Source organism: Sceloporus undulatus, chromosome 6, assembly GCF_019175285.1.
Source record: "Sceloporus undulatus isolate JIND9_A2432 ecotype Alabama chromosome 6, SceUnd_v1.1, whole genome shotgun sequence".
Taxonomy (NCBI): Eukaryota; Metazoa; Chordata; class Lepidosauria; order Squamata; family Phrynosomatidae; genus Sceloporus; species Sceloporus undulatus.
The window spans coordinates 142298295-142325588 of NC_056527.1; the positions used below are offsets into that span (position 1 = coordinate 142298295).

General features: G+C 40.0%; 1 protein-coding gene across 4 annotated transcripts in view; it reads left to right on the plus strand.

The window, feature by feature from the left end:
- Positions 1 to 27294, plus strand: part of ARHGAP32 (Rho GTPase activating protein 32) — a 305906-nt gene that overhangs the window by 269832 nt on the left and 8780 nt on the right. For all 4 annotated transcript variants that reach the window (XM_042472624.1, XM_042472627.1, XM_042472626.1 and 1 more), the window contains 10 exons: positions 8369 to 8471; positions 9428 to 9572; positions 11605 to 11687; positions 18081 to 18188; positions 18958 to 19103; positions 21925 to 22126; positions 22743 to 22888; positions 23557 to 23631; positions 24057 to 24938; positions 25633 to 26618. In XM_042472624.1, coding sequence (XP_042328558.1) covers positions 8369 to 8471; positions 9428 to 9572; positions 11605 to 11687; positions 18081 to 18188; positions 18958 to 19103; positions 21925 to 22126; positions 22743 to 22888; positions 23557 to 23631; positions 24057 to 24938; positions 25633 to 26618 — 2876 coding nt within the window. The remainder of the gene's footprint in view (positions 1 to 8368; positions 8472 to 9427; positions 9573 to 11604; positions 11688 to 18080; positions 18189 to 18957; positions 19104 to 21924; positions 22127 to 22742; positions 22889 to 23556; positions 23632 to 24056; positions 24939 to 25632; positions 26619 to 27294) is intronic.

Here is a 27294-nt window from a genome sequence, read left to right on the forward strand (position 1 = left end):
CCCATATGAGCCATTTTGAGCATGGAACTAAGTTTATGTACATTGAATCATCAGAAAGCAAGGTGTCACTATCTCTGACTCATCCCATGTGGACATTTTGGAGTATTTTGGATTTCAGAATTTGTCATAAGGGATACCTCACTTGTATCAGAGTAGTGATGATAACAATAATCATTTAATAATCATGGGAGGTGGCAAATACATCCTAGGATTAACACATGTATAGCAATGAAATGGCTTTGCCCAAGCCAAGTATCTCTTGCATTGCGAGTATTTGTTGAAGCAAGCTGCTGTCCGCACTGGCTCTATTCTGGTTGCTGTTAGCAGTTGTACTGTATTTACTTAGTCTTACTCAGTCTTTACTCTTGATTGATTTTCCTGCAAAAGACTACCTACCTCCTGGAGATATCTTCATGGTGCTGATCTTCAGGAATGAATTATTATTGTTAAGAGAAATGTCATTCTCAGGGACCAAAACTACAGTCTTCAAAAATTCAAACCATTGAACAACTGAGCTCAAAGCTTTCTTTAGGTAGCCATCAGCAAGTATGACACTATTGCTGCTGAATCTTCGTTACCGGTTTCTTGATCATTTTCTCTTTTGGCCCACGCTTGATAAGAGAGACAAGACAAATCCACATCTAACAATAGTTAGATATGAATTCAAGGATCACTTTCAGGTTGAAGTTTGGAAATACAGTAAACCGGAAGACTAGGAACATATGCTGCTGGACTATAGTTCCTATCAATCTTATCCAGAAAAGCCTGTGGTGCAAAGGCTGACAGGAACTGGAGTCCAGTAACATCTGGAATGCCACACATTTTCCATTTTCCATCACTGCAGCACAACTTTTAAACTTCCTTTGACATATTACCAGTTAACATTCCTTTTTCACTCAAAGTGAGAGAGCTTTATAAGTTATCTTTTCATTTTCCTTTATTCCTGAATTTGCAAGTCTATTTCTAGAATTTAGAGCAGTAATTATGGCAATGGGGAAAGGAAACAGACTGCTTGCTATGTCTCTCATCGACAGGAGGAGCCTGTGGTGCTCAGCATCCCACAGGCTCATAATGTTTAAATGTATCAGGCTTCCTCCAAATCTGGGAAACATGGGTGGCATGTTGCCTAGAAACTGGCGAACTAAAAATAGTAACCCAAGTATCTTGACTTGATTTGAACATTGTTAATTGCACTTTTGTATATTTCTATACACATAAGCAGAATGCTTTAGCTTTATTATCAGGCTGAAGAAGACAAAAAAATGCACCAAAGTCATCAGAACATCAGCTTATTCTACTTAGGTGGCATGCTTTCTTAGCATTGCCATGGAGGCTGATGAGATTACCTGGCCTCTGGCAAAGCATGTTCTGTGCTTGGCATACTTACCAACTTCATGAAAAGAGTGTTGAATGCAACTTGGAATGAATATAAAAAGTATCCTTTCACACTTGCCTTGTTTTATGTCTTTGAGAGTTGAATGTTATATTGACGACATCTTAATCATGTGCAAGCCTTCCATGTTAGCTGCAAATGGCTCATTTTTCAGTTAGATAAAAAGATGGAATTCCTGATTTAGAGCTATTGCATTTTGAGGAACAAGTGTAAATTCCTCAGCAATAAAACAAATAACGTAAGTGTTGCAGAATTACCCCTTGTATCAGAGCATGCATGCTAAATTTCAGGTGTGTGCGCATGTTGTCTGTCAAAGGAAGCATGAAGGATACCAACATACTAGGATTTTACTTTTTCAGGCAAATTTTGGAGGAGAGCTTTGTGGCATATAACACCGACGACCAACATGTTTGGTGTAAGACAACTTGCCATAAAACTAGTTATGTGGATTTTGTCCTTCACAGTAACACCAATGTGCACATTTATAATGTATTCAATATGCTGTGCCAATCAATTGTTGGGCTTGAATTTTCTTTAGGAGCCACCTAAATGAAGGACTCCAACAGGTTAATATCTTCATAGATATGGAGAGAACGAAACTATTAGTGAATAAGAAATGTGGGGAGACTGATTATAATCAAGCAGTCAAACAAACCATAATCAAGCAGTCAGAAATATCTGATTATTATCATCAACATCATAATTATCAGCAGTTGTTATGTGCCTTCAAGTTGACTCCAAAGTGAACCTGCCATAGAGTTTTCATAGCAAGATAGTTCTAGTCCACCACTTAAACCACTAGCTCTCTGATCATCAACAGCAGACCCAGTTAATGTAAGAATGGTTTAACTGTTAATTTTGGATATTTCACAATACATTTTGAAGTGGTTTTAAATGAGTCATTTCTGACACAGTTGAACTGTTAGTGGATCCTCTTATCTATTGTGACAATAAGACCAGAGAATTAATTGTATACCAGTCATGTCTGCAGGGCAGATGAGTCTGTTGTGTGCACTGTTGGTTCAGTGTTCTTTTTTGACATGGCAAAAGAGCTAGTGACTTGAACACATTGCAGTGACTTGAGCATACTGCACTGACTGAACCCCTTCCCTTTCTATTTTCTATCTTCGCTTGATGTTAAATGTCACAGTAGGGTGCCCCTGATATTTAATTATGACAAATATACCCCTTTGCCATGATGTTTGTTTATAAGGCTGGAAAGCTCCAGGGGGCAAAAGCTGTGGAAACATGCTGAACTTGTTCTCAGTGGCGCAGTGCTTCAATTAGGCAGTTCAGGCAAATGGTGCTGATGATGCCAGAGACCACTGGGAACTCATGGTCTCTGTCACAGATTTGTACTGTGCCCCAACACAGCTACCCCTGGATATGTTTTCTGGAAGTGAAAGTTACAAAAGAATAGGAAAATGTTGCATGTTTTATGCATATTTGCACTGTCTTTTAAAACCAGACCCTATTATATCAGTCGGCTTTACAGCCCCAAACTGTTCCATCATTTTAAAATGAACCCATTAAATATTAAATTCATTTGAAAATACAGATTTGCATGGAACTTGCCTGATTCCTGTTTTCTTCTATGTAAAATCTGTATTTATGGGTGTGAGCATGTACACTTTCAGGTTCTATCACCATTCCATTTGTGATGACCCAATGAGTTTTATTGGGTTTGCTTAGGCAAGGAATACTCAGAGGTCCTTACTCTGAAATATAGTCTGAAGAACATGGTATTAGTTGGCCATCTACATTACTGTCTTATTTCAAGATATTATTCCTGTAATACGAATGTATAAAGAAAGACAAGAGAAAAAGGTCTTAAAATTTAAAAATTCAAAGTGGCCAAAACAAGGAATGGATTTAGAAAGTAAAGGGGATTTTTCCACACCTCTGAAGTATGAAAAAACAAAGTTTAGAGTGCATGATTTTGCATAATGTGATATATTCTCATAACCAGGGTAGTCCTTTTGATAGGACTGCCAGTTATTAAAGGATTCATAGTATCTAATTAGTATGCTGCCATAGTCATTTGAAAGATCATTTTCTTTTGCAAATATATTAGAATGTGAAATAGTCCAATAAATCATTTATACTAGATTCAGGTCAATAAAACAAATACATTCTTCATGGAGCGTATAAGTATAATTAAAGTTATAATTAATATTTGGTAGTTATTGCCAAAGTTGATGTAATGGTGGGAGAATCAAAACAGATTTGAAGTCAAAGCCTTTCATGGCCGGCATTCATAGTTTTTTGTGGGTTTTTTGGGCTATGTGGCCATGTTCTAGAAGAGTTTATTCCTGATGTTTCGGCAGCATTTGTGGCTGGCATCTTCACAGAATGAAGATGCCAGCCACAGATGGTGGCGAAACATCAGCAATAAACTCTTCTAGAACATGGCCACATAGCCCCCCAAAACCACAAAAATCTATCAAACAGATTCATGGAAGATAACTATTCTATTATCATACTGATTGAGCTAAGAATACAGGGACGTAGCCAGGATTTTAGGAAGAATATAAGAAAAGTTTCCTAGATCAGATCAAAGGTCCAATGTACCCTGGCTCCTGTTTCGCTCAGTAGTCACCCAACTGGTCCTGGGAAGTCCACAAGCACCAAAGGGCAAAAGCCATAGAAGGCTGTAATCCCCGTCCACAGTTTCTCATTTTCTGGCCCTTCTTTCTGAGCATGAAAGATCCATGTTATCATATTGGCTGAAAGCTGGTGCCAGGTCTATCCTTGTTGTATTTTTCTCTTATAAAGCTATTTAAACTAGTCACATCTCCTTATAAGAATATAAGAGGGGCCATGCTTAATAAGACCAAAGGCCTAGCTCATCCATTTTTCTGTTTTGCATAGTGGCTAACTAGTTACTTGCGGGAAATCAGCCAACTAGTGCAAGTGCAACTATACCTCTATCTTACATTCCCCAGTGACTGTCTGCCATACTGTGTCTGATATTGGAAGCTGTGTATAGCCATTCTGATTGGTAACCACTGATGCCCTTTTTACATCTTTTAAAGTTGGCCTAGTTGGTAGCCATCACAACATTTTGTGGCAATGAATCCAAATTTTAACTTTGTACTTTGTGAAGAAGTGTTTTGTTGTTGCTGCTGCTGTGGTTGTTGATTATTTGAAAACAATGGTTTTAAAAATGAATGTAGGTTATCTTTTTTCACTGGCAAATTTCAAACTCAGTCCCTAATTTACCTCAGGCTATTAGTTTCCCTTACTGGATCTTGACAAAATTATGACCATTATAACAAGATAGCCTACAGCAAATAGTGTTTCTTAGCTCATTTGAGTAATTTTGTCACCAACATTAAATAGCCTTGATTTTCACATGTTTTAGGTGGAAAGATGCAATACAGTAGGTGTCTTTGGAGCAGATTACTGTATCCTAACTGTAGATCCAATGCAGAGTTTGAAGGGAAGGTTGCAGAAATGTTGTAAAACATAAATTCCACCTAGATAATGGAGAAATTGAAATAATCAAAGAATTCCTATACCTTGGATCAAAGATTTCCCATATCTTGGACCAAATATTGACTAGAAGGGTGTCTGCAGTCAAGAAATCAGAAGAAGACTAAAAATGGGAAGGGCAGCTATGAAAGAACTAGACAAGATCTTAAAGTGTACAGATATACAACTGAGCACTAAAGTTAGAATCACCCAAGCCATTGTATTCCCCATCACCATGTACATATGTGAGAGCTGGACAATAAAGAAAGCTGACAGAAAGAAAATCAGCTCATTTGAGATGTGGTGTTGGAGAAGAGTGCTGAGGATACCATGGACAACCACAGGACAAACAAATGGGCCCTAGAAGCCAAAATGACTAATAATAATAATAATAATAATAATAATAAAATTATTTTTATACCGCTTTTCCAGAAGATCAAAGCGGTGTACACAAAATTTAAAACTAGTTACGAACACATCATAAAATAGATAAAACCAATAACACAATGTACAATATATAATTCTAAAAACAATCATTCGAAAGGGTGAGGCAGAAAGTTGATGGGATCAAAGTACACTAGTTCATTTTCCAGAGGGGAAGGCTTGACAGAAGAGGAAAGTTCTTAGCCTCTTTTTGAATGTTTCTAGGGGGGTGATCAGGCGGAGTTCCTCGGGAAGACTGTTCCAGATTTGCTGGGCCGCTACTGAGAAGGCCCTCTGGGATGTAGTAGCATATTTAGATGATGGAATTTCTAGCAAGTTCTTCCCGGTTGTTCTGAGGTTGTCATAGTTTGGCCACATCTTGAGAAGACATGGCTCATTAGAAAAGATGGTTGAAGGTAGCAGAGAGAGAGAGAGAGAGAGAGAGAGAGAGAGAGAGGCAGGCTGCATACCAAATGGATGGATTCAACCAAGGAGGTCACAGGCCTGAACCTGCAGGACTGAAATAGGGCAGTGGAAGATGGGGGGTCTTGGAGATGTCTTAACCATAGGGTCGGCATGCATCTCAGTTGACCAGAGGGCAGTTAACAACAACATTCAGTATATCTTATATAATAACAAATTGTAAGAGAGGCCATGCAATTTTTTTTTTTTTTTTTTTTTTTGTAGGTTAAGTATGTGGAGTGACATTTTTGTTTTTCTTTTCAAAGCAAGAAAAATACATGTTGGGAAGGTGCTGATACAGTGGACCCTTGTTATACGTTGGGTTGGGTTCCGAGATCCCCCGTGTATAAAAAAATCCGTGTATGCTCAAGTCCCCTTAAATATAATGACATAGCAAAATGGTGTCCCTTATAAAAATGGAAAATCAAGGTTTGATATTTAAAATTTATACCTTTTTTGAACATTTTCCAACCGTGGATGCTTGAATCTGTGTATAAAAAAATCTGCGTATAAGAAGGGCCGACTGTACTTTGACAGTAAAATCAGTCCTATCCAGTGGCTAAAATTATTTGCAGCTGTAAAATTATGTGGCAGGAGACTTATTGTTTTAAATGGGCAACTGATTGCTATGTTTGCCTGAATGTTAATGTGTGCTTAATACTACTTGTCTTCTAGATTTTAATCTGAGTTCCTGCCTTTTCAGTTACAGATTAACTTCACACCCAGTTTTATCCTGAAAATTGTAGTTGTGACTTGCCTCATTTTTGTTGTTGCAGTGTTAAAACATTTAGGTACATGCATAGAACCAAGGCCCTACATCATACTTGCATAATATAAATCTACACTCGTGTACTTACACAGTGGTGATACTATACCACCTTTCTGCTAAATGCTGTTCCTACAATCCCAGTGAATCAAGTGGTAACTGGCAGGTACTGATGAAAGGTTATGTGCCATTATGAGATGTATATGTGAGTAAGAGTTAGGCCCTGAAATATGAAAGAAACCAAGGGATACAGTTTGAAAGGCATCATCAGTTTCTTCATGGTCTCTGTGCCGCATTGTCTGCCTTGAGAACTCTTTGGCAAAGTAAATCCTCCTCATATTTTTTTCTCTTTCTCACCACTCTTTCACTCTTTGCTGCTTGTTTCTTTCCCTCTTTCCTCACCTTACCTAATTTATCCCCCTCAACTCCCCAGTATCTATGCATACACAGACACACATACTTTTGTTACCTTCATGATGTGAACCAATATATCAGACCGAGAAAGTTCAAGATGGAGACACTGTGCTCCATCCTACAATTCTTGTGCAGAGGAGATTAGTTTGCATCAAAAATTAAAAAATAAATAAATAAAATTTCCTGCCTCTCCCTGTGGATCGAGATATATATATATATATATATATATATATATATATATAGAGAGAGAGAGAGAGAGAGAGAGAGAGAGAGAGAGAGAGTTAGTTAGTTAGTTAGTTAGTTAGTTAGTTAGTTCCAGGAATTGTGATGTTCTTTGGATATACTTTACACACCTTAGAAGCCCAATGCAAAACCAAGCTCCTTTCCTCCCAAACTTGAAATTGTTCTGGGCTTCCAAGCTGGACTAGTTTTTATTTTGCTTGTTTATGGCAAAGATGTTCTAAATGCTTTGAAAGTTCAGCAGAAGTGAATCACAGCCCTCTTATTAAATTTGGGATTAAAAACAAGTAAAAACATTTTTGTGCCATCAGACTTTTTAAATTGACTAGGGTTGGGCTTACCAAATGCTATGCAAAGTTTGTGTGTTGTATACAAGATTTGTATGTAGTTTTTAATATTTTTACTGCATAACTCTTTTAACATTTTATATTATTATCATAGTTTTTTAAACTTTATATTTACCTTGTTAATGCTTTTGTATTGTTTTTACATTGTACTATTTTGAATTTGTTTTTAGCTCCCTTGAGTCCTTGTACTGGGAGAAAGGCAGGATATACAACAACAATAATAATAATAATAATAATAATAATAATAATAATAGGTGATTTTCAGGACTTTCACTTCTTCACTGTGCATGAGGGTGCAATACACCCTCAATACAAAAACAGCTTTCAAAATAAAGTAAAATAAAGGAATGGGTGATGATAGAAGGATGGTTATGATTCACGATCCTAATTTGTGTCCCTGTGCTAGACATGGCACAAAGAAGTTACCTCATCTTGCTAAATGTAGGAAGATTAGTAAGTAGGTCATATAATGTTTTAAGAAGCTCCATAGTACAAATGGGAGTGAATTTAAATGAAAGTTGAGAGTCCAGCCCTACAGTGAAGTCTCAGCACCACACAGTTGGATGCTAAAGATGATCAGTTGCATGCTAAATGTTGCCACCATGCATTCCTGGTGGTTTGCAGTCCTTTATGTAAGGATACATAATGTAAGTTGGATCAGAAGCACCTGATGAATTAGTACCTACATTTTACAGGTAGACTTAAGTGATTTAAGTCTACCTTAATGAAATCTCTCATTGACATAGTTTTCCAAAGGGCTTCCATGTGACAGTTATGGAGAAGCCAGGTATGATCACAGTGAGAACATCTCATACAATGTCACCTAACACCATTCCTTTTGCTTTTAAGTCCCCCAGGTTCTCAAGAGTTGTACTGAATTTATCGAAAAGCATGGCATTGTGGACGGAATATATCGCCTATCTGGGATTGCATCCAATATCCAGAAGCTACGGTATGTGTTTCATGTATTGTATTATTCAAGTCCAAGGTATGCTAACTCTAAAAGGCCTTATTCCCTGTGTGAACCCTCCCCCCCCCCAAAGCATATACATAAAAATTGATTTTCTGGTCCAGTTCTAGAACAGTTAAATTTTGAAGTCTCCCATGTCCCCTTTTATATGTCCCAGAGAAAGTAAATGCATATCTCTGTGAAATAGCAAACCGTTGTGTTGCTTTAGTGCCACTGTGTATGATCTTTCAATACAAAATGCCTGCAAGATAACAAATAATTTGCAGCTTTATTTATGGCTCATGAGGATGTGAGCTTCAAAAACTCTAGTGCCCCTTCTTCGATGTCAGTTGTGTGACTCACCACATTAGTCCCTATGTGTCCAAGCCTTGCTAATCTAAAACAGCAATTTCCAAGTATTTTTATCCAGCATGGAAAAGCATACTCAGCCATGGCTCTCACAAGAAGGCCTTTTTGCTTTATAGCTCTCTGTAATTATTGTGCACAATGAAGGGCAATCGACAAGATTTTCCTCCTTTGATTCTTGGTTTTGTGGTTTGCATAGCATGACTCAATACTTGCAAATCATGATTTGGGTAGGCAAGCCTATGGACGTCCCTGAGTGAATAAAATGCAATTTTGAAGGAGGGAAGTACCTGGACAAGAATGGGGAACCTGTGTGTATGTATACGTGAAGCTGTTTGGGTTGCATCCAGATTGAGTATATAGTATGAATTAACTTATGAAATGGTGTCTTAACCTTTATAGGCAATCTGACTTTATTTATAAGATCACTAAAGCTGTCTCCCCAAAATCAGGGTTGTAAAGAAGAAATGTGAACTTTCAAAAACCTATCTTGGGGTATACTTCCTCCAATAAATGGAACTCTTATCACTGTTTGATTGTATATACTCTTGTTTTCTCTACCACCTTCTCCTTTATTCTTTTTTTTTCTCCAGGCATGAGTTTGACTCTGAACAAATCCCTGACTTGACAAAAGATGTATATATCCAAGATATACACTGTGTGGGTTCACTCTGTAAGCTCTACTTCCGAGAGCTTCCAAATCCTCTGCTCACCTATCAGCTCTATGAGAAGTTCTCTGTAAGTGCAAGATGCATTTTTTTCTCCTTTGGCCCTTTCACACTATGTATAATATGATTCTGTTTTAACTACCAAGGTTCAGTTTTATGCACTCTTCGGGTTTGCAGTTTAGAGGAGGGTATTTAGAATTTTCAGCATGAGAGCTCTTGAGCTATAAATTCCAGGATTCCATAATATGCAGCCATAACAGTTAAAGTGGGATCATAGTGCTAAAACTAGGTAGCATGAAATAGTCCTTGTACAGGTAGCATTAGTGTGAATCATGTTGGTTTTAGAAATAGTTAAATTAAGCTTAGTAATAAGTAATTGGCACATTCCCTATACATATTTCCTACACATTTCCATGGGAATCGGTTAACAGTTGTTCTGCTACACCACATGACATGACTCTTTGCCCTTGTTATGCCCTTGGGAAAAGCTTTACAGCATTTTGGGGCCTCTAATGATACATGTGCATTTCTTTCACTCACAAGGGAAATATGCTATGTTGTTTTATTGAAAGATGTTGTCTGCTGTGAAGTTCACTGGGTGATTTGGGGCAAGTTATATATCTCATCCTGACCTGCCTTATAGCAATAATGTGAGCATAAACATAGCAAGAGCACCAGCTTCCTCTGACTGTGCTGCAGTTAGAGCGGAATACTAAAGCAATAAATAATATTGAAGGGCTGTTGGTTGGCAAACACCTCCTTTGCATGCAAACATTCCTGGATTCAATGTTTGACAATTTGACATATGGCATGATAGGGGAGTAAATCCTTGACTGTTTCATGCTCATATGTGAAGATGAATAAAACAAATATTCCTCCAGTGTCATTTCCCAAATGTTGCAGAGGAATTACTCTGCAGAAATAACACCTGGGTTTTTTTTGTGCAAACACACACACATATAGTGTGTGTGTGTGTGTGTGTGTGTGTGTGTGTGTGTTCTTTGGTTTAAAAAAAGGTTTCCCATGCAGAAAAGAAGTATATTCTGTGCAGAATCCATGAGGTGTTTTGTTTGGGGGTGGAACTCATGTTTTTCTCGTCAGAATAAATCTTCTGCAACACTTTGGGATGTTTGTGTACCAGGAGAAAATGACACAAAATTCTTACTGTCTGTTATTCTTCCTGATGAGGTTTCCCAATTGTACAGAAACCTGTGTTGTTTGTTTTTTAGCCTGAGGATGAAAATTATGGATAATCTTTCCTTTCCTATGGCAAGGAAAGAATCCTGTTGGAAGCTACTGACAAATCAGTTTTTAAAAAATACCAGTCACACCTTCTTATACACGGATTTGTTATATTCAAGCATACACGGTTTGAAAATGTTCCAAAAAAGTATAAATTTCAATGATCAAACCTTGATTTTCCATTTTTTATAAGGGACAACATTTTGCTCTGCCATTATATTTAATGGGACTTGAGCATACACGGATTTTGTTATACACGGGGGATCTTGGAACCAAACACCAGCGTATAACAAGGGTCCACTGTACTGTTGGATCAATGATGGACCAATTCGACAAACTAGTGATCTGTCTCAGTATGAAGTGGCTTCCTGTTTTTCTATCGTTATAGTCTAATTAACAATAAATAGTTGCCTTTGTAGCAGGTTTATTCTAAAACAGATCATTGATTGCTATAGCCTAGTACTGTCTGTAGTTACAAGCTGCAGCTCTTTGTGGTTTTAACTGATAGTTGACCCTCCTGCATCCAGAGAATGGCTGAAATCCTGTTGGCTTGTCTCAGTAGAGTAGACCCATTAGATCAATTGTAGGATGGTAAGTCAGCAAGCAGTCCACTCAATTTGACTCAATGGCTCCTACTCTAGTCAAGACAAACAGGATTTAGCTCGATGCAGTGCTCCCTCCACTAGTTCCCTCAAGGCTTGCTAGATTGAGTACTAGATTGATGTATGTGTTCTTTTTTCACATACCTTCCATTGTAATTGACAGCAGGGTCCTTGTTTGACTAGAAGGAAGCCATCCAGATATGTGGCGCATTGAAATAAAAGCATGGATTTAAACTATGTTGTTTTGTTTCCTTCCAGGATGCTGTATCTGCTGCTACAGATGAAGAACGTTTAGTTAAAATCCACGATGTCATCCAGCAGTTACCACCTCCTCACTACAGGTTAGGATCATAGAATCATAGAGTTGGAAGAGACCACAAGGGCCACCCAGTCCAACCCCATTGTGCCATGCAGGAACTCTCAATCAAAGCATTCCCAACAGATGGCCATCCAGTCTCTGCTTAAAGACCTCCAAGGATGGAGACTCCACTACTCTCCAGGAAGGAGTTTGTCAAACAGCCCTTACTGTCAGGAAGTTCTTCCTAATGTTCAGCTGGAATCTCTTTTCCTGGAGTTTGCACCCATTGTTCTGGGTCCTGTTCTCTGGAGCAGCAAAAAAAAAAAAAGCTTGCTCCCTCCTCAATATGACATCCCTTCAAGTATTTAAACAGGACTATCATATCACCTCTTAACCTTCTCTTCTCCATGCTAAACATCCGCAGCTCCCTAAGTCATTCCTCATAGGGCTTTATGTTTTCCAGACCCTTCACCATTTTAGTTGCTCTCCTTTGGACATGCTCCACTTTCTCTACATCCTTTTTGAATTGTGGGGCCCAGAACTGGACTCAATATTCCAGGTGGGGCCTGACCAAAACAGAATAGAGTGGCATTATGACTTCCCTTGATCTAGACAGTATACTTCTATTAATGCAACCTAAAATTGCATTGGCCTTCTAGCTGCCTTTTTAGCCTTAGTATTCTTTAGTATTCTTAGTTATTTCTCAATGCACCACTTTTTTTAACAAAAATTAACACATCTCTGTGGTTCCCTTTAAAAAAAAACCCAGGGTGCCTTTAATTACATTTGGCTGTGCCCTCTTGTTCCCTGCAGGTTTTGCAGTAGAGTTCTGTCTCTCCTGGAACACAAAGATGGGCCATGTCTGTTTATATTAATCTAAATCCACATTGTATTGTGTGTGAGATCCTGAGCTGATGCCTTCCTTTCTAAAGTACTTTGCACATTCATTATGCAGTTATATAATCGCTATTAAAAGGAGGGTTAACATTTTCTGTTTGCTTTCCAATTTGTACATTCTAAGATGGCTGGCTTACTGAAGCAGCATTATTCTTGCATGTATTAAATTAAATGGTTGAATGCACACCGAGGGATTTATAGCTACATAAAGCTGACTTCTATTTTAATTAGATCAGTAACAAGACAAAGAGTGTATCTTCTGAGCTATCTAAGTTGATGTTTTATGAAGTATGAACAGGGTGCAGAAGGGCAGAACTATCTCATTTTACTAAGGAAAGGAGAGGCTGTGAAATGTGCCGAGTTTTTAATGGTAGCAGGAGGCATATCTGGTCAAATTAGAAAAATCAAGCATGTGAAATAGAAATTGCAAGAAATGTGGGGCTCTCATCCAGCATTTTAGGCAATAATTCTGCAGGTTTGATTGTCAATTAAGGTGAACCGTGTAAAGCACAAATGCAACCATAAAAATGCCTGACTATAGTTGAGACAGCAAATGGGCTTAATTGGCAACAGGGAACTAGGACAGAGCTCCAGTACTATCCACATTAAGCGCAAGTAAGAATACTGGCAAAAGTGAGTCAGACAAGTGGTTTGACTGGGAACCCTTTCAAGGCTCTCCCTAATTAAACTTGGAGCATTTGGCTGCCTTAGTAATTTATGGGCCTCCAGATTCAGGGTGGTGGTGGTAAGGATACGGTAAAATATAGAAACTGCAAGTTGTAGTAGACAGCACATTCTTTCGATGTTCTGTAGAAACAGAGACGATTAGTAGAAGATTCAAGAGTTTGTGGTTTTCCTGCTCCTTTTTCTTTTGACATGCCAGAAGGAACAAAGAATGGCAATGGTAGAACATTTCTGACATGTTTCTTTGGTAACGAGTTACCTTTTGCAGTAACAAGTTGGAATGGTGTCACTTTGTTGCCTGTCACAGCCAAGTCTGTAATTCAGTATTCTTTGGTCTAATGTAATAGAATTTGCCCTGATTACGCGTGACCAGATGCATTCTGACTCCGTCTGGAGAATGGGAGGAGGAGGAAGAACAAAAGTAACAAGGATAATATATGTGTGTGTATAAGAGAGAGAGAGAGAGTGTGTGTGTGGAGGCAGCGGATGGAAAACATAATAGAAACACGAAATCGATGGAAAACATGAGATGCAAGTGAGCTGGAAATACAGTTGCCAGGTTGAACAAGGGACAAACTTTCATATTTAGCCAATCCTCAACCAGAAATGCTTACTGTACAATTCTGTCAAGAGGAACTATGGCACATTTACCCCTGCAACCCAGTTTCCCCCATCCCAGCTATTTACTGGCTGATGCAAAATGGAGGGTGGGCAGCAGTGTAGAATTGTCTTTCTCCTTTCCTATAGCTAGATGTACAGCAATAACTTTATCCTCATAGACCTCACGAGGGCCTCTGTGAGACCATGGAGGATGCTTGTTGTTGTGCATCCAGCTACAGGAATGGAGTGGAACACTTCTCTGGCCCATGCACACACTCACACACGTACCACATGAAGGGTTTAGAGATTTCAGTATGTTCAGCCTGCTAAAGAGAAGACTGAGGGGTGATACCTCAAGGTGCAGAGAGAAGAAGGTGCTTTTTTGTTCTCTGCTGCCCCAGAGGGTAAAACCAGACCTTCATGCTTTAAGTTACAGTACCCCATATTTCTATTGAGCATTAGAAGGAACATCTTGACAGTAAAAGCAGTTCAAGAATGGAATCTGTTTCCAAAAGAGATAGTGGGGTGTCTTTCTGTGGATGTCTTCAGAAAGAGACTAGACTGGTACCTGTTGGGGATGCTCTAGGTCAATGATTCCCAAACTTTGGTCCTCCAGATGTTTTGGACTTCAACTCCCAGAAGCCCCAGGAAGCTTGACCAATAGTCAAGAATTCCGAGAGCTAGAGTCAAAAACATCTGGAGCAGTGGTTCCCAACCTCTGGGTCGCGACCCCTTTAGGGGTCGAACGATCCTTTCACAGGAGTCGCCTAAGACCATTAGAAAACACATATTTCCGATGGTCTTAGGAACCGAGATACCACAATTTTATGGTTGGGGATCACCACAACATGAGGAACTATATTAAATGGTTGCAGCATTAGGAAGGTTGAGAACCACTGATCTGGAGGATCAAATTTTGAGCATCACTGCTCTAGGTGGAGTTGCTGCATTGAGAGGGGGTTGGCCTATGGGGCCCTTCCAGCCCCATGATTTTATGATTGTATCAGCTAAAATGTGATGCAGTTGAGAGAGGAGAGGTGCCATAGTTCCTCCTGGTGGAACCTTATAGTGAGCCTTCCTGATCAAGGATTATCATATCCTACCCCTGGGTGCTCATATCAGTAAAAAGAGGCATTGCACTCCCTTCCAAGTTTTGCTACAAACTACTCACATACAGTGGAACCTTTCTTTGACTTTAAAGTTACTTAACAGCCCCAAACTACAGCCTTAATTACTGCCTGTAATTGAAAATTAGAAACCAGAATCTAAAGAATCTGCTTTGTTCTCCAACATCATGAAGCACATTTCTCATTGAATGGTTCACCTACAAGTTCTGTAAGCAAACTCTCACCAAAAAGACCAATGTCTTGTTCTTGATTTTTAACCACAATATTGCATATTGCACTTTCCACTGTGTAAACTCTTAGTGCATTCTGTATTTTATGCTTTCTTTTAACTAGATCAGTTTTGTTCTTTCCTCCACCATGGAAAAATTTAAAGAGAGCTATGTTCAGCAGTGTTAATAGTACTATTACAGTTTGTAAGTTAGATGCATATTTCAAATGCTCCCTCTGGTGGCTTCAAAAGAAGTAGAGAATTATACTTGAGCTTTCTTCTTGTCTGGTTGTTGGGATATATTAGCCTTTTGGTCAAGCATAGTGCACCTAACTGGATTTTTGCACTACTAATAAAATAAAATCCTTGGCTCTCCTAGTATAACCCCATGGTTTGCAACTGGGATAAATTGTGAATGCAATAAAATCAAATTTAGTTGCATGGTTTTAGGTGAAGGTATGTGTTGTTGTTGTTGTTAATTGTCCTTGGATCAACCCCAACTCATGGCAACCCTTTGGATGAGACATCTCCAAGATCCCCTGTCCTCCATTGTTCTGCTTAGATCCTGTAGATTTAGGCCTGTGGCCTCCCTGTCTGAGTCTCAACATCTAGCTTGCAGTCTTCCTCTCTTTCTACTACCTTCTACCTTTCCTAACAATATTGTCTTTTCTAAATCAGTCATGATTTCCTAAGATGTGGTCAAAATATTACAGCCTCAATTTGATCATTATAGCTTCCAGGGATATTTCAGGTTTGATCTGTTCAAAGACATATTTGTTAGTCTTTTTGGCTGTCCACAGTATCCTCAGCACTCTTCTTCAGCACCACATGTCAAATGAGTTGATTTTCTTTCTTTCCACTTTCTTCATTCTCCAGCTCTCATCTGTACATAATGATGGGGAATACAATGACTTGGACAAGTCTAACTTTAGTTTTCAGTTGTACAGTGGGTCCTTGTTGTCTGCTGGGGTTTTGTTCCAGGAACCTCCATGGATAACAAAATCTGTGGATGCTCAAGTCCCATTAAATACAATGAAACAGTAAAATGGTGCCCCTTATATAAAATGGAAAATCATAGTTTGCTGTTTGGAATTTATACTTTTTTTGAATATATTCAAGCCGTGGATGCTTGAATTCGTGGATAAAAAATCCATGGATAAGGAGGGGCAATGTACATCTTTATTCTTTAGGATGTTATCTAGTTCTTTCATAGCTTCCCATTCCTAGTCTTCTTTTGATGCTTGACGCAATCTTCACTCTGATCAATGTTTAATCCAAGGTACAGGAGCTCCTTATTTAGATTTCCTCATTGTCTAGGTTAAATTTATGTAGATACTCCATGCTCATTATTTTTGTTTTATGTTCAGCAGTAAGCCTGCCTTTGCCCTTTCTTCTTGGACCTTCTTTAGCAATTTTCCCAAGCCTGTGATGTTTCCCACTAGTAGTATGGTGTCATCTACATATCTTAGATTGTTGGTGTTGTTTCTTCCTATCTTCACTCTTTCTTCTTCTAAGTCTAAACCTGTCTTCATATGATATTTTCTGTGTATAACTTGAATAAGTAGGGTCATAAGTAGACTGCAGTAATACAGATTGTAAAATTGTGTATCCTTCTGAGAGAGACACTGGGATTAATAAAATAAGACTGGGTAAAGACAATTCCATACAATCAGAGTTAGCATTATCTAACACTGCCTTTATGTTCAGATTCCCATATCACACAGAGTGAATTGATGTACTGACCTACCTGCAATTGAGACATCTTCACTTTTCTCTTTTCTGTAACAGAAACTGCCAACATGTCTATTAGAAACCTTGTCGTAAGGCAGCAATTACTATCAACTGCAGTAGACCCACTGAATTAATGTAAACTTGGTTATACATATGTTCCATCAAGTCAGTGGATCTGCTGTAGTCGAGACTAACAATTAAATATAGGCACCTGTGGTTTTTTTCCTGGAATTTTCAGAGATAATAGTTTTGAATATACAGATTCTGGAGGGAAGCTGATCAGGTGAAAAGGCACCAGACCTCTAGGAACCAAAACCTTTTCCCTAAAAGGATGGTTCCCCAATTACTCTTTCTCCTCCTTGCCCAGTGTTGTCAGATCAAACCTGTCAGCATTTTACTAACAGGGTAAGGAAAGATGGTATCCTGCTTTCTGGACCATTTCATTGAAAATACCAATCAGTTTGTTTCCAGACCAAGAATAGCAGTACAAAATTCAGAGAAATGTGCACTCTAAAGGTAACTGCATTCTAATTCACGCATTATTCTGAGAAGTGCAAGTTATGTTGGGGTCCTTACCAGTACAAAAGCCTTCCTCATAGCTAACCAATCATGATGCTAAGTGAGATGGTGGTTAGCATGTGCCTCCCTTGAGAAGCTGCTAAGTAGAGAACCAACTAACCTGATATTCATACTGCTAGTTTGTAGATTTGGAGGAACTAAAGATACAGTGGATTTTGTATTAATATGGGTTCAAGATTTCTTAGGCTGTACAGTTTGTATGGTTTATTGACATAAATGCACCACATAAAGAGCACCTAAAGATTTCAGTGCAGAAGGATGAGATTTGCAGAAGCAAACCAAGGTGTTTCAAACGTTTCATTGTGCAAATGAATGGCCATTACATCACTAAACAGTTAGAATTAGCTGCATTTGGAATTACACTGCATTCTGTTGGCCGCTGTTGTGTTCGGGGAATTTTTAAATTGCTCTCTTCCTTTGTGGCATAAAATGAAAAGAATACTCAGTTATTTTTCACAAAGTAGATATTTCATCTCTACTTAAGATACCTTTTCAGAGTTTCTCATTTTGTTGTTCCACATTAGTTTTCCTTACTTGGTTTGTAGCTTGATAGGTTGTCTGTATGTAAAATGTTTTCTGTTACTACTAATAATTCTCCCTAATTTTCTAGGACACTAGAGTTCCTAATGAGGCACTTGGCTCATCTTGCGGATTACTGTGCCATCACAAACATGCACACCAAGAACTTGGCAATTGTCTGGGCACCAAACCTGCTAAGGTACCTTTTTTGTATCATATCAAAGATGCAATATCTCAAGCCAGAACTGTTTTATATTTTATGCACAAGATAATATAAAACATCTAAAATCACTTTTATATCTAACTGTGATGACTGATACCTGGCTTTTAAGATTTTACTTTGTGTCACAGTCTTTCTTGAAAGCAGTGAGAAGTGTTATTAAACAGAAGCTTTGGGACTGCTCAAGATTGAGATGTGCAAGCCATAGGCTTATGTCTCTGCACCATTTCGTGTGCATTCTCCACACTATATCTTCCTGATACACTTTGTCATTTTGTCACTGAAAAGCTCCTTTTCAAAGGTTGCGATTTGTGTCAAACTTTCATCACAATGATTATTAGCTAGATACCTTGTTAGCAACTGGAAAATTTTCAAATTGTGAAACAACTAAATGTCATATTTTATTCCCAATGACATTCTTTTCCACTCACAATAATAAGTGCCCTATGGAGCAATTTGGAGTGCAGTATGTCATTGATGAACCACTAAACAAAGAGTAAGAAACTTGCAAATGTTGGCGTTTAAGCCCTAATATGCACAGCCACTGGCCAGAGATTATGGGAGTTATATGCCAACAATATTTGGGAGCCACAGGTTGCCCACTCTGCACCAAACCTAATTTTGTGCTTGTAAAATACAAAAGTAATAGATTGTATGCCGACTTGATTATAATGGGACATCTTGTTCCAGAGATTATCTTGGCTGTAGTGATAGTTAATATTTAATTTCTCTTGTTTTTCCCCGTTAGATCAAAGCAGATAGAATCTGCTTGCTTCAGTGGAACAGCAGCCTTTATGGAGGTGCGAATCCAATCAGTGGTTGTGGAATTCATTCTCAATCATGTAGATGTTCTTTTCAGCTCCAAACTAAGCTCAGTCATTCGAGAGAGTGCAGGTATGTTGTCCCCCAAGACAGAAAAACAGTCTGAAATTCAAAGGGTTCCAGTAACACAGAACATATATACACAACATCAAAGTATGTTGTTTTTATACTTGGTGACTAAATGGAGACATGCAGGTTAAATTTTGTTGTTGATAATCACCCCTCACTTCACAACAGGCTAATGATACTAAGTTTATAAAATGGAACTTATGGGCCAGTACAGATCGGCACAATACAGCAGCTTCACAGTAGCATGGGGGTGTGACATTCAGACGGTGCATGCCCCCATACTGCCGGGAAGCTGCATGGCTGATTGCACATGGGCCGGTTTCACGGTGCTGCGGCAGCACAGCATTTAGATGCCATACAGCACAGCAAAGCCTGGGGGTCAGTAAAACCAGCCGCAAAAAGGAACGGCAGTTTGCCACTTCTTTTTTGTGGTTGCAAAATGCTGGAGTGGGGCCATGGCATGCGATTGCCATGGCATCCACCCAGCTCTTTCAGGGGTGGCATCACACTGTCGCCTGAGGGTAGTCTGTTTCACCCCAAAGTTTGTCCCATCAAAAGGTGAACTCGGGCTCAAGACAGACGGCCAGGAATTACTGTCATGGGGCCGGTTGTAGGGTTAGGGAGCGGGCAGCAACCGCACGCTCCCTAACCCTAGTACGTGTGGGCGCTGCCATGATTACGCGGCCCCACCCACACGGCACGTATCCATGACATGTCCTGTGTGACGTGTCCAAACAGCGTGTAGCACAGGACACGTCACCATGCTGCTGGAGGGTGCTTATAGCACCTTACCAGTGGCATGGAAAGGAGCTTCATTTCAGAGCTCCATTTTGGCACACGCATTGTTGGCACGGCAACCACATGGCCGTGCCAACAATGCAGAGGGGAAAGGGGTTGCCCCTTTCCTTTGCCCCTCTCCTCTGTAGGGCCGGGTTGTCCAGGGGCATAAAGCCACAAGGACACCTCTTTTCCGGGCCATGGAGAAGCGGCATTTTGCCACTTCTCTGTGGCCCAGAAAAATGCCCCAATCCAACACAAAAAGGGGTGGCTTCAGGCTGCCCCTTTGGGGCTTGTCTGTACAGCCCCTCTCTTAAACTGTCATATTCATCCATGATGAATTCCTCTAGTTTTAGAAGTTCAATTCTAAAAGCACTACTGACATTCGAAGCTTTTATATCACATTTTTCTTCCACCATGATATATGCTCTATTACCACATTCCCCAACTTGGGACCCTCATCTGTGCTGGCCTATAATTTCCATCAACCCCAGCCAGGATGTTTATTAGAGACATAGGTCTTCAAATCCTTTTGAACACCAGCACTGAAGAGTGCCAGCTGTACATTCCTTAATATGAGCTGCAGAGTCTGGATCACTGCTGAGAAGACTAGAAACTGTGACTTTATCCAGGCAAGATGTTGGTGCTACAGAATCAGTTATCAGTATAGAGACCATTCTCAAACAGGTGGCATGAAGATAATATTTTAGCTGGCATTTTCATTATTGGCCCAAGGATGGGAAGAATGGATTAAGACAAACTTTTGCCAAATGAAATCACCTCACGATTTCAACTATCTTGATTTTGCATGTCATTTCTTTTTATTCACTTCACTTTATGGCATTATGAAGTGTTATATCTAGTTTATGGCCCTTTAGCACAAACCAAAATACAGTGCGCCCACGTTTTATGCGGGCGCGCCATACGCGGCTTTCAGCATACGCAGAAAGCCATGCCAGTAGAGCCCATCGCGTGCCCTGAAAGAACTAATGGGGCATGTGCAACATATTGGTTTAGAATGAGTTTTCCATGACTTGTAGCTTCTACTCATTCTTTCCTACTACATTTGATATTTTTAGTTATTGTATTCTTTAATATATGTGGCTTTATTATCTCTTCAAATATTCAGACTCCTGATTCACTCCCACAAATATGCGTATAAAACTATACAGATGAAATGTTTGGTTTGCTGTGATTGTCACGATGTGTAAACTGCACACAGACTCTTCTAATATATTGCTGGCAGGTCCTGATTTCAATTATCCCATTTCCTATCAATCTCACTAGGGGAAAAATAGTCAAAATAGAAGTAAGAACAGGCTGTGGTAATTTGTGTAATTATACTAATTGGTGTTGTGTCTTGGATTTCATTTGTGGGTAAAACTCACACTCGTTTCCCACTGATTTGCTTGACAAGGATCATTCTACACCAGCTGGATAGCTTCCAGTGACCTCTGAGTAGCACAGGCACCCTTCTTTCAGATATAAGTAGGGAAAGGAGAACTCGTATGCTAATATCCAGTTTCATGTGGATTTAAAATCAAATTGGGTATCAAAACCCAGACTTGCTTCCTAGTAGACATGATTAAAGGGTAAGAAAAATAATTTGGTAAAACATACATTTTCATATAAACTCAAATCCATATTTTCACTTTTAAAAAGTGACTTAGTGACATTTAGCCCCTGTATACATATAATGGATAAAATACAGTCTGCCCTTCTTATACACAGATTTTTCATACACGGATTCAGGCATCCACTGTTTGAAAATGTTCCAAAAAAGTATAAATTTCAAATATCGAACCTTGATTTTCCATGTTTTATAAGGGATACCATTTTGCTATGTCATTATATTTAATGGGACTTGAGCATCCACAAATTTTGTTATCCACGGGGGATCTTTGAACCAAACCCCAGCTTATAACAAGGGTTTACTGTACTGAATTCTGGAAGCATCTCACTGACTTTGGTTCAAAAGGTGCTTCTTACTTCCTGCCTCCGCTTGCACACTTTATCATCTTCCTTTTGTCTTGTGTTTCTCTGGCAGGTCACAGTTCCTTGTCACGACCTAAATCCCTGCTGGTGTCTTCTCCTTCCACAAAGCTGCTCACTTTGGAGGAAGCACAGGCGAGGACTCAGGCCCAGATAAATTCTCCTATAGTGCCAGACAGCAAATACATCGAAGTGGGAGAAGGACCTGCTGCTCTACAGGGGAAATTCCATACTATCATAGACTTTCCATCTGAAAGGTAGAAGTGTGTGTGTGTCTGCATGTGTATCTATGCATGCCCCAAAGATCTGATGCCAACCCAAATGGATGGGTTATGGAAGCATGGTTGCATTTTATTTGGGGGGGGATAGTTTTAAGGACAGATTTAGAAAAAAATGGAGGAGAGATAGTCTTGAAAATCTGCAGATGTCATTTTATCCTGGGTGCAGTCAGCACAGCAATCCCCCTACTGGACTACTGACACAGTATTCAATACCACCTTATAGTCTAAAGGCACCAGATCCCATCTGATCTTGGAAGCTGAACAGAGTCAGCCCTGGTTAATACTTGGATGGGAGACTGCCAACAAATCCCAGGTGATGTAGGCAATAATTCAGAGGAAGGGAATTGCAAAACCACCTTTGAGTATTCCTTGCCTAAGAAAACCTCATGAAATTCATGGTGTTGCAGACGCCATGGCAGGCAGCTTAAAGGCACATAGCATACACACGTTTGTGGGGTGTTGACTAAAAGAGGGCCTTAGGAGAACTTATTTAAGAGTAGGATTGTGTCCCCGCTCCCTTTCCCAGAGCCAGAAATGCAATACACAGTTCAGGACATCCTCTAAATGGAAACTCCTTCTTGTCTCCCTACAGAAAGAGACCACCCACTAAAGTGAAAAAGTCACCTGTTGGCAGCTGGCGCTCCTTCTTTAATCTAGGGAAATCTTCATCTCTCTCCAAACGGAAACTGCAGCGTAATCCAAGTGAGCCTTCTGAAATGAAAGCAATCGCTCTAGCAGGTGAGGGTGCACCTTGTCCGTGATAGCAAAAGGAACAAGGTATCTTACACTACAGGGCTAAGTTTAATTTTTCATTCCACCAATATTTCATATTGTTTGTTTTAAATCATGGGATTACTACACATCTGGTTGTAGAATAGTTTGAATGCTGTCCTCACTGTGCTGATAACCGTTGTCTCAGGAAGATATGGGTACAGGGTAACACTTCTGTGACTTAGCATTGGTTGCAAAGTAAACATCACCTGAGTAGCATGTTATATGCTGATGACCACAGCACTAACTGTACCGATGTGAAGTCGAAGGCTTTCATGGTCGGCATCCATAGTTTTTTGTGGGTTTTTCGGGCTGTGTGACCATGTTCTAGAAGAGTTACTTCCTTACGTTTCGCCAGCATCTGTGGCTGACATCTTCAGAGGAGACACCCTTTAAAGGTCCTTTGTATTTATAAAATACTCTCTTTGGATAGTCTGAGGAAAGTACAGTATAAACATTGTTTGACATTTATAGACTGTCAAAGTAATATGAAGCTTGCTTTCCTGACATCAGGGGTTGGGGGAGTTGAAGTCTAACTCTATAAGGATTGTACTGTCTTCATCTGAATTATTTGTCTCTGCTAACTTATACCAATTTGTTAAATTAATTTGACCATTCTGTTTTTGGTTGTCCAGGAGGGCGAGGAGACAGTGGGACCCTGCGCTCAGCTAAAAGTGAAGAGTCCCTCTCCTCTTTACATGCTATTGATGGTAAGATGGCAACATTTAATGAATCCACTCCACTGGGAAAGAAGCGGTCAGCTTACTTTTTAATGATCCAAATTTGATTTTTATTTTAGTGGAATTGTCAGAAAATGCCCCTTTACCATTAAAATTATCCAAAACAGAAATTTCATGGACATTTGTTCCTTCCCAGTTTCAAAGAAAAAAAAAACAGAAGGATTGCAGGGAAAAGGGTGGAGGTGGAGTAGATCATTTCAATTCAAAACACATGGGACTAAACTTTGAGCAGGACATTAATTCGCATTATGGAGAGATGGAAGAAAACGTAAGCCTATGGATATTATATACAGTATCTCTAACATGAGGAGCTCCATAGAATTTTACATGATTGAGGTGCTTTTGATTGAACTGATCAAAATATATTAATGTATATATGCTCTCTTTCTTGCAAGGTGAATCTAAACTGTTTCGACCCAGGAGACCAAGATCTAGCAGTGATGCATTGTCTGCTTCTTTTAATGGAGACCTCCTAGGGAACATGAACCGCTGCAATTCCTATGATAACCTGCCCCATGACCATGACAGTGATGGGGAAGAAGGACATATCCATGTTCCTGCTCTCATTTCTCCAAGGTCAGCTGAGGATGTTGACCTGAGCCCACCAGAAATTGGTGTGGCTAGCCTGGATTTTGATCCTATGTCTTTCCAATGCAGCCCACCAAAAGCAGAGTCTGAGTGCCTCGACAGCAGCACTTCCCTACTGGAGTCAGTAGACTTTAATAAGGACAAGCAAGGTACCTTTAAGAGGGAGCTAGACTCAGGCAGCCAGTGTCAGACCCCTGGCAGTGCCACAAGCTCTGAACCAGTTTCCCCCTATCAAGAGAAGACCATGAGTCCCTTTTTCACTCTAGACTTGAGCCCAACAGAAGACAAATCACCCAGACCCCAGTCTTTCTCAGAGAAGGTCTCCCATGCCTTCTCCCCCAAGATGGGGCGAAAGCCAATCAGATCTCCACCGCTGCATATATCAGAGCCAGTCTCCTTCACTATACCCAGCCGAATGCCGGATGTTGTCATTGGAGGTGTGTCAGGAAGTACAGGCTCTTCAGACTGGACCAAAGGAAATGCTGGCAGTAGTGAAGCTGCAACAATGTCCCCACCCCATCTGGTAACATCACCATTACAAGACAATGAGGTGAAACCAAGTGAGGGACCCCAACAAGAATTCCAGAACCAAGAAGATGGTAAGAAACCAGAGCTTCAAAAAGAGATGGAACAATCCATGCCCAGCAGCAGCCAGAGTAAGCCTGTACCTTCTGGACAGACGCAGCCAGGTACAGTGTGTTTTCCTCCATTCTTTCTTTAAGTTCACAAGCGACCAGCTCTCTCGCTTCTCTGCGTGCCTTTAAGAGGGGGAAAATCTGGTAATAAAAAGCCAGACTGTGTGTCTTCCAGAGCATGTGGAGGTTGATCAGGCCCTAGTAGACGGCATTAAAGGAACCCCAAGCTTCTCTGCCGCCTCCTTGCATCACAATTATATATATATATCTATATCTAAAAAGATAAATGCTTGAATATTTTGTATAGCCTTATATCTTTCCACTCTTTCATAAAATGAAATGATCTCTTGCGATCCTTGCAACTTGATAAACCTTCTATTTTTAACTAAAACTAACTAAATAAATCTGGCTATACTTGAAGAAGGGACCTTTTTGACCTGAAAGTGAGTTAATTGTACAAAAGATCCTATCCAAGGATCTGACCTTTCCTTTCTGCATTATCTACTGCTTAGCTCTTTAGGAGTGCAACAGGAACCTTTAGACAATCTCTTGCACTTTTCACATCGAACTGCTGTCCTGTTTGCATGTATGACGCAGAAGATGCACTTTGTCACGCCAAGGAATTGCCACTGTCAAATGTTGGAGGAATCTTATTTTTATAATGGTCTATAGGGATTGCTCACTCTCCTTACAGGATAACATAAATTATTCTCTTTTGTTTTTGTTTTTCTACTCTTCCTCCCACTAGGAGCAGTTGCCCTCGACTCCCCCCAGGATGCTGTGCCAGTCAATTCTCTCTCTGTTGTCCCTCCTCCTCCTCCCAAAAATGCTGCACGTATATTAGCCTTAGCCCTTGCAGAATCTGCCCAACAAGCTTCTGTTCAGTCCCAGAAGAAACCGGATGTTCATTCGGAGTGCAATGCCTGCACAGAGACTGAGAGTGGAGGAACGGTAGAAAAGTTCCATCCATATTCTAGCATTACTCCAGAAAAGCTTCACCTCTATTCTCTGACAGAGACCCAGCTCAGTTTTCCAGCTACTACAGCTGGAGATCACCACAGGAGTGGATTACCTGCTGATCAAAACAGTAGCATGCCAGAGAGTAGCAATCACTTCCATGTTGGCACCCCTGGATTTCGGGACCATCCCCTTCTCCCTGGTGACATGCCTGGAAACCTTCATAGTGGCAACAACATGGGCTGGGACCATTCCCACTTCCATCCATGCATGTTGGGAGACACACATCATCCTCCTCATTCTGTTGTAACTGAAGATCAGAACCAGACTGATTCTTGTACAAGAGGACCTGTTCAATCAGAACCACCTACCACAGAGATACCTGTAGAAACCCCTCCCCTCCACACCTGTCTCCCTTTGGAGAAGAACCAAATCCACAACAACAAGCTTCATTTTCCTATCAGCACAGTAGATGACAAACTCCAGTTTCCTCCTGTTACTGCTGGAGAGAAAACACCTGCCACAGTTTTGGCATACATGATAAAGAACCAGATGGCAGCAACTGAAACAGACCCTGGAGTATCCAGCCAGAACATTGTTCCTCCCCAGCCTACCGTAGTCAGTACTAACCACGTGTGGGGTGAAGTGGGTCTTGGGAATGCTCAATACACTCTTGCAAACACCCACCAAGTTCCAGCACAGAGACCAGAGGACCATCAGCCGGCCATGGGACAATGTCCAGCTCCAGCCACTAAAACTTCTTGTGGCTTCAGTCAGGTAAAGGATATACTGAAACACTAAAGCCTTGTTTAACCCCCACACACACACACATAAACACACACAGAATGGAAAACGTATCTGCAGAAAAATTCCTCCAACCCATAACAGTGCATAAGGCGTGCTCAAGCTGTTTTAATTCCCCATTCAATTAACTTCACAAAGTGATTATTGTTATTCCCAAGTCTCTTCTGATTATCTGTTGGTTATGACAAAGGTGTGAATTTAGTGACCTGACTTCTACAAATCTAGAATAATGCCACAATACTCCATTTCATTTGCCTGTCATTTTGTTGTTGCTTTGTGCTTTCAGATCATTTCAAGTCATTTCTGACTCATGGCAACCCTAAGGTGAATCTATTTTGGGGTTTTCTTGGCAAAATTGATTCAGAGAGGTTTTGCGTTTTCCTTCCTCTGAGGCTTTGAGAGTGTGACTTTCCCAAGGTGACCTAGTGGGCTTCCACAACCAAGTGAGGATTTGAACTCTGGTCTCTAGAGTCCTAGTCCTACCCCCAGACCACTATGCCAAACCTGCCTCTCTTTTTCTGTCCTTAATTTTAATGATTTTTTTCTTTTTTTAAAATCCAAATTTTCCAAAGATATTTAAATAGGCGTGAAATGTATTTGAAAAGTGAAGTGAATTTATTTGAAGCTAGGTGCTGCCAGAAGACAACTG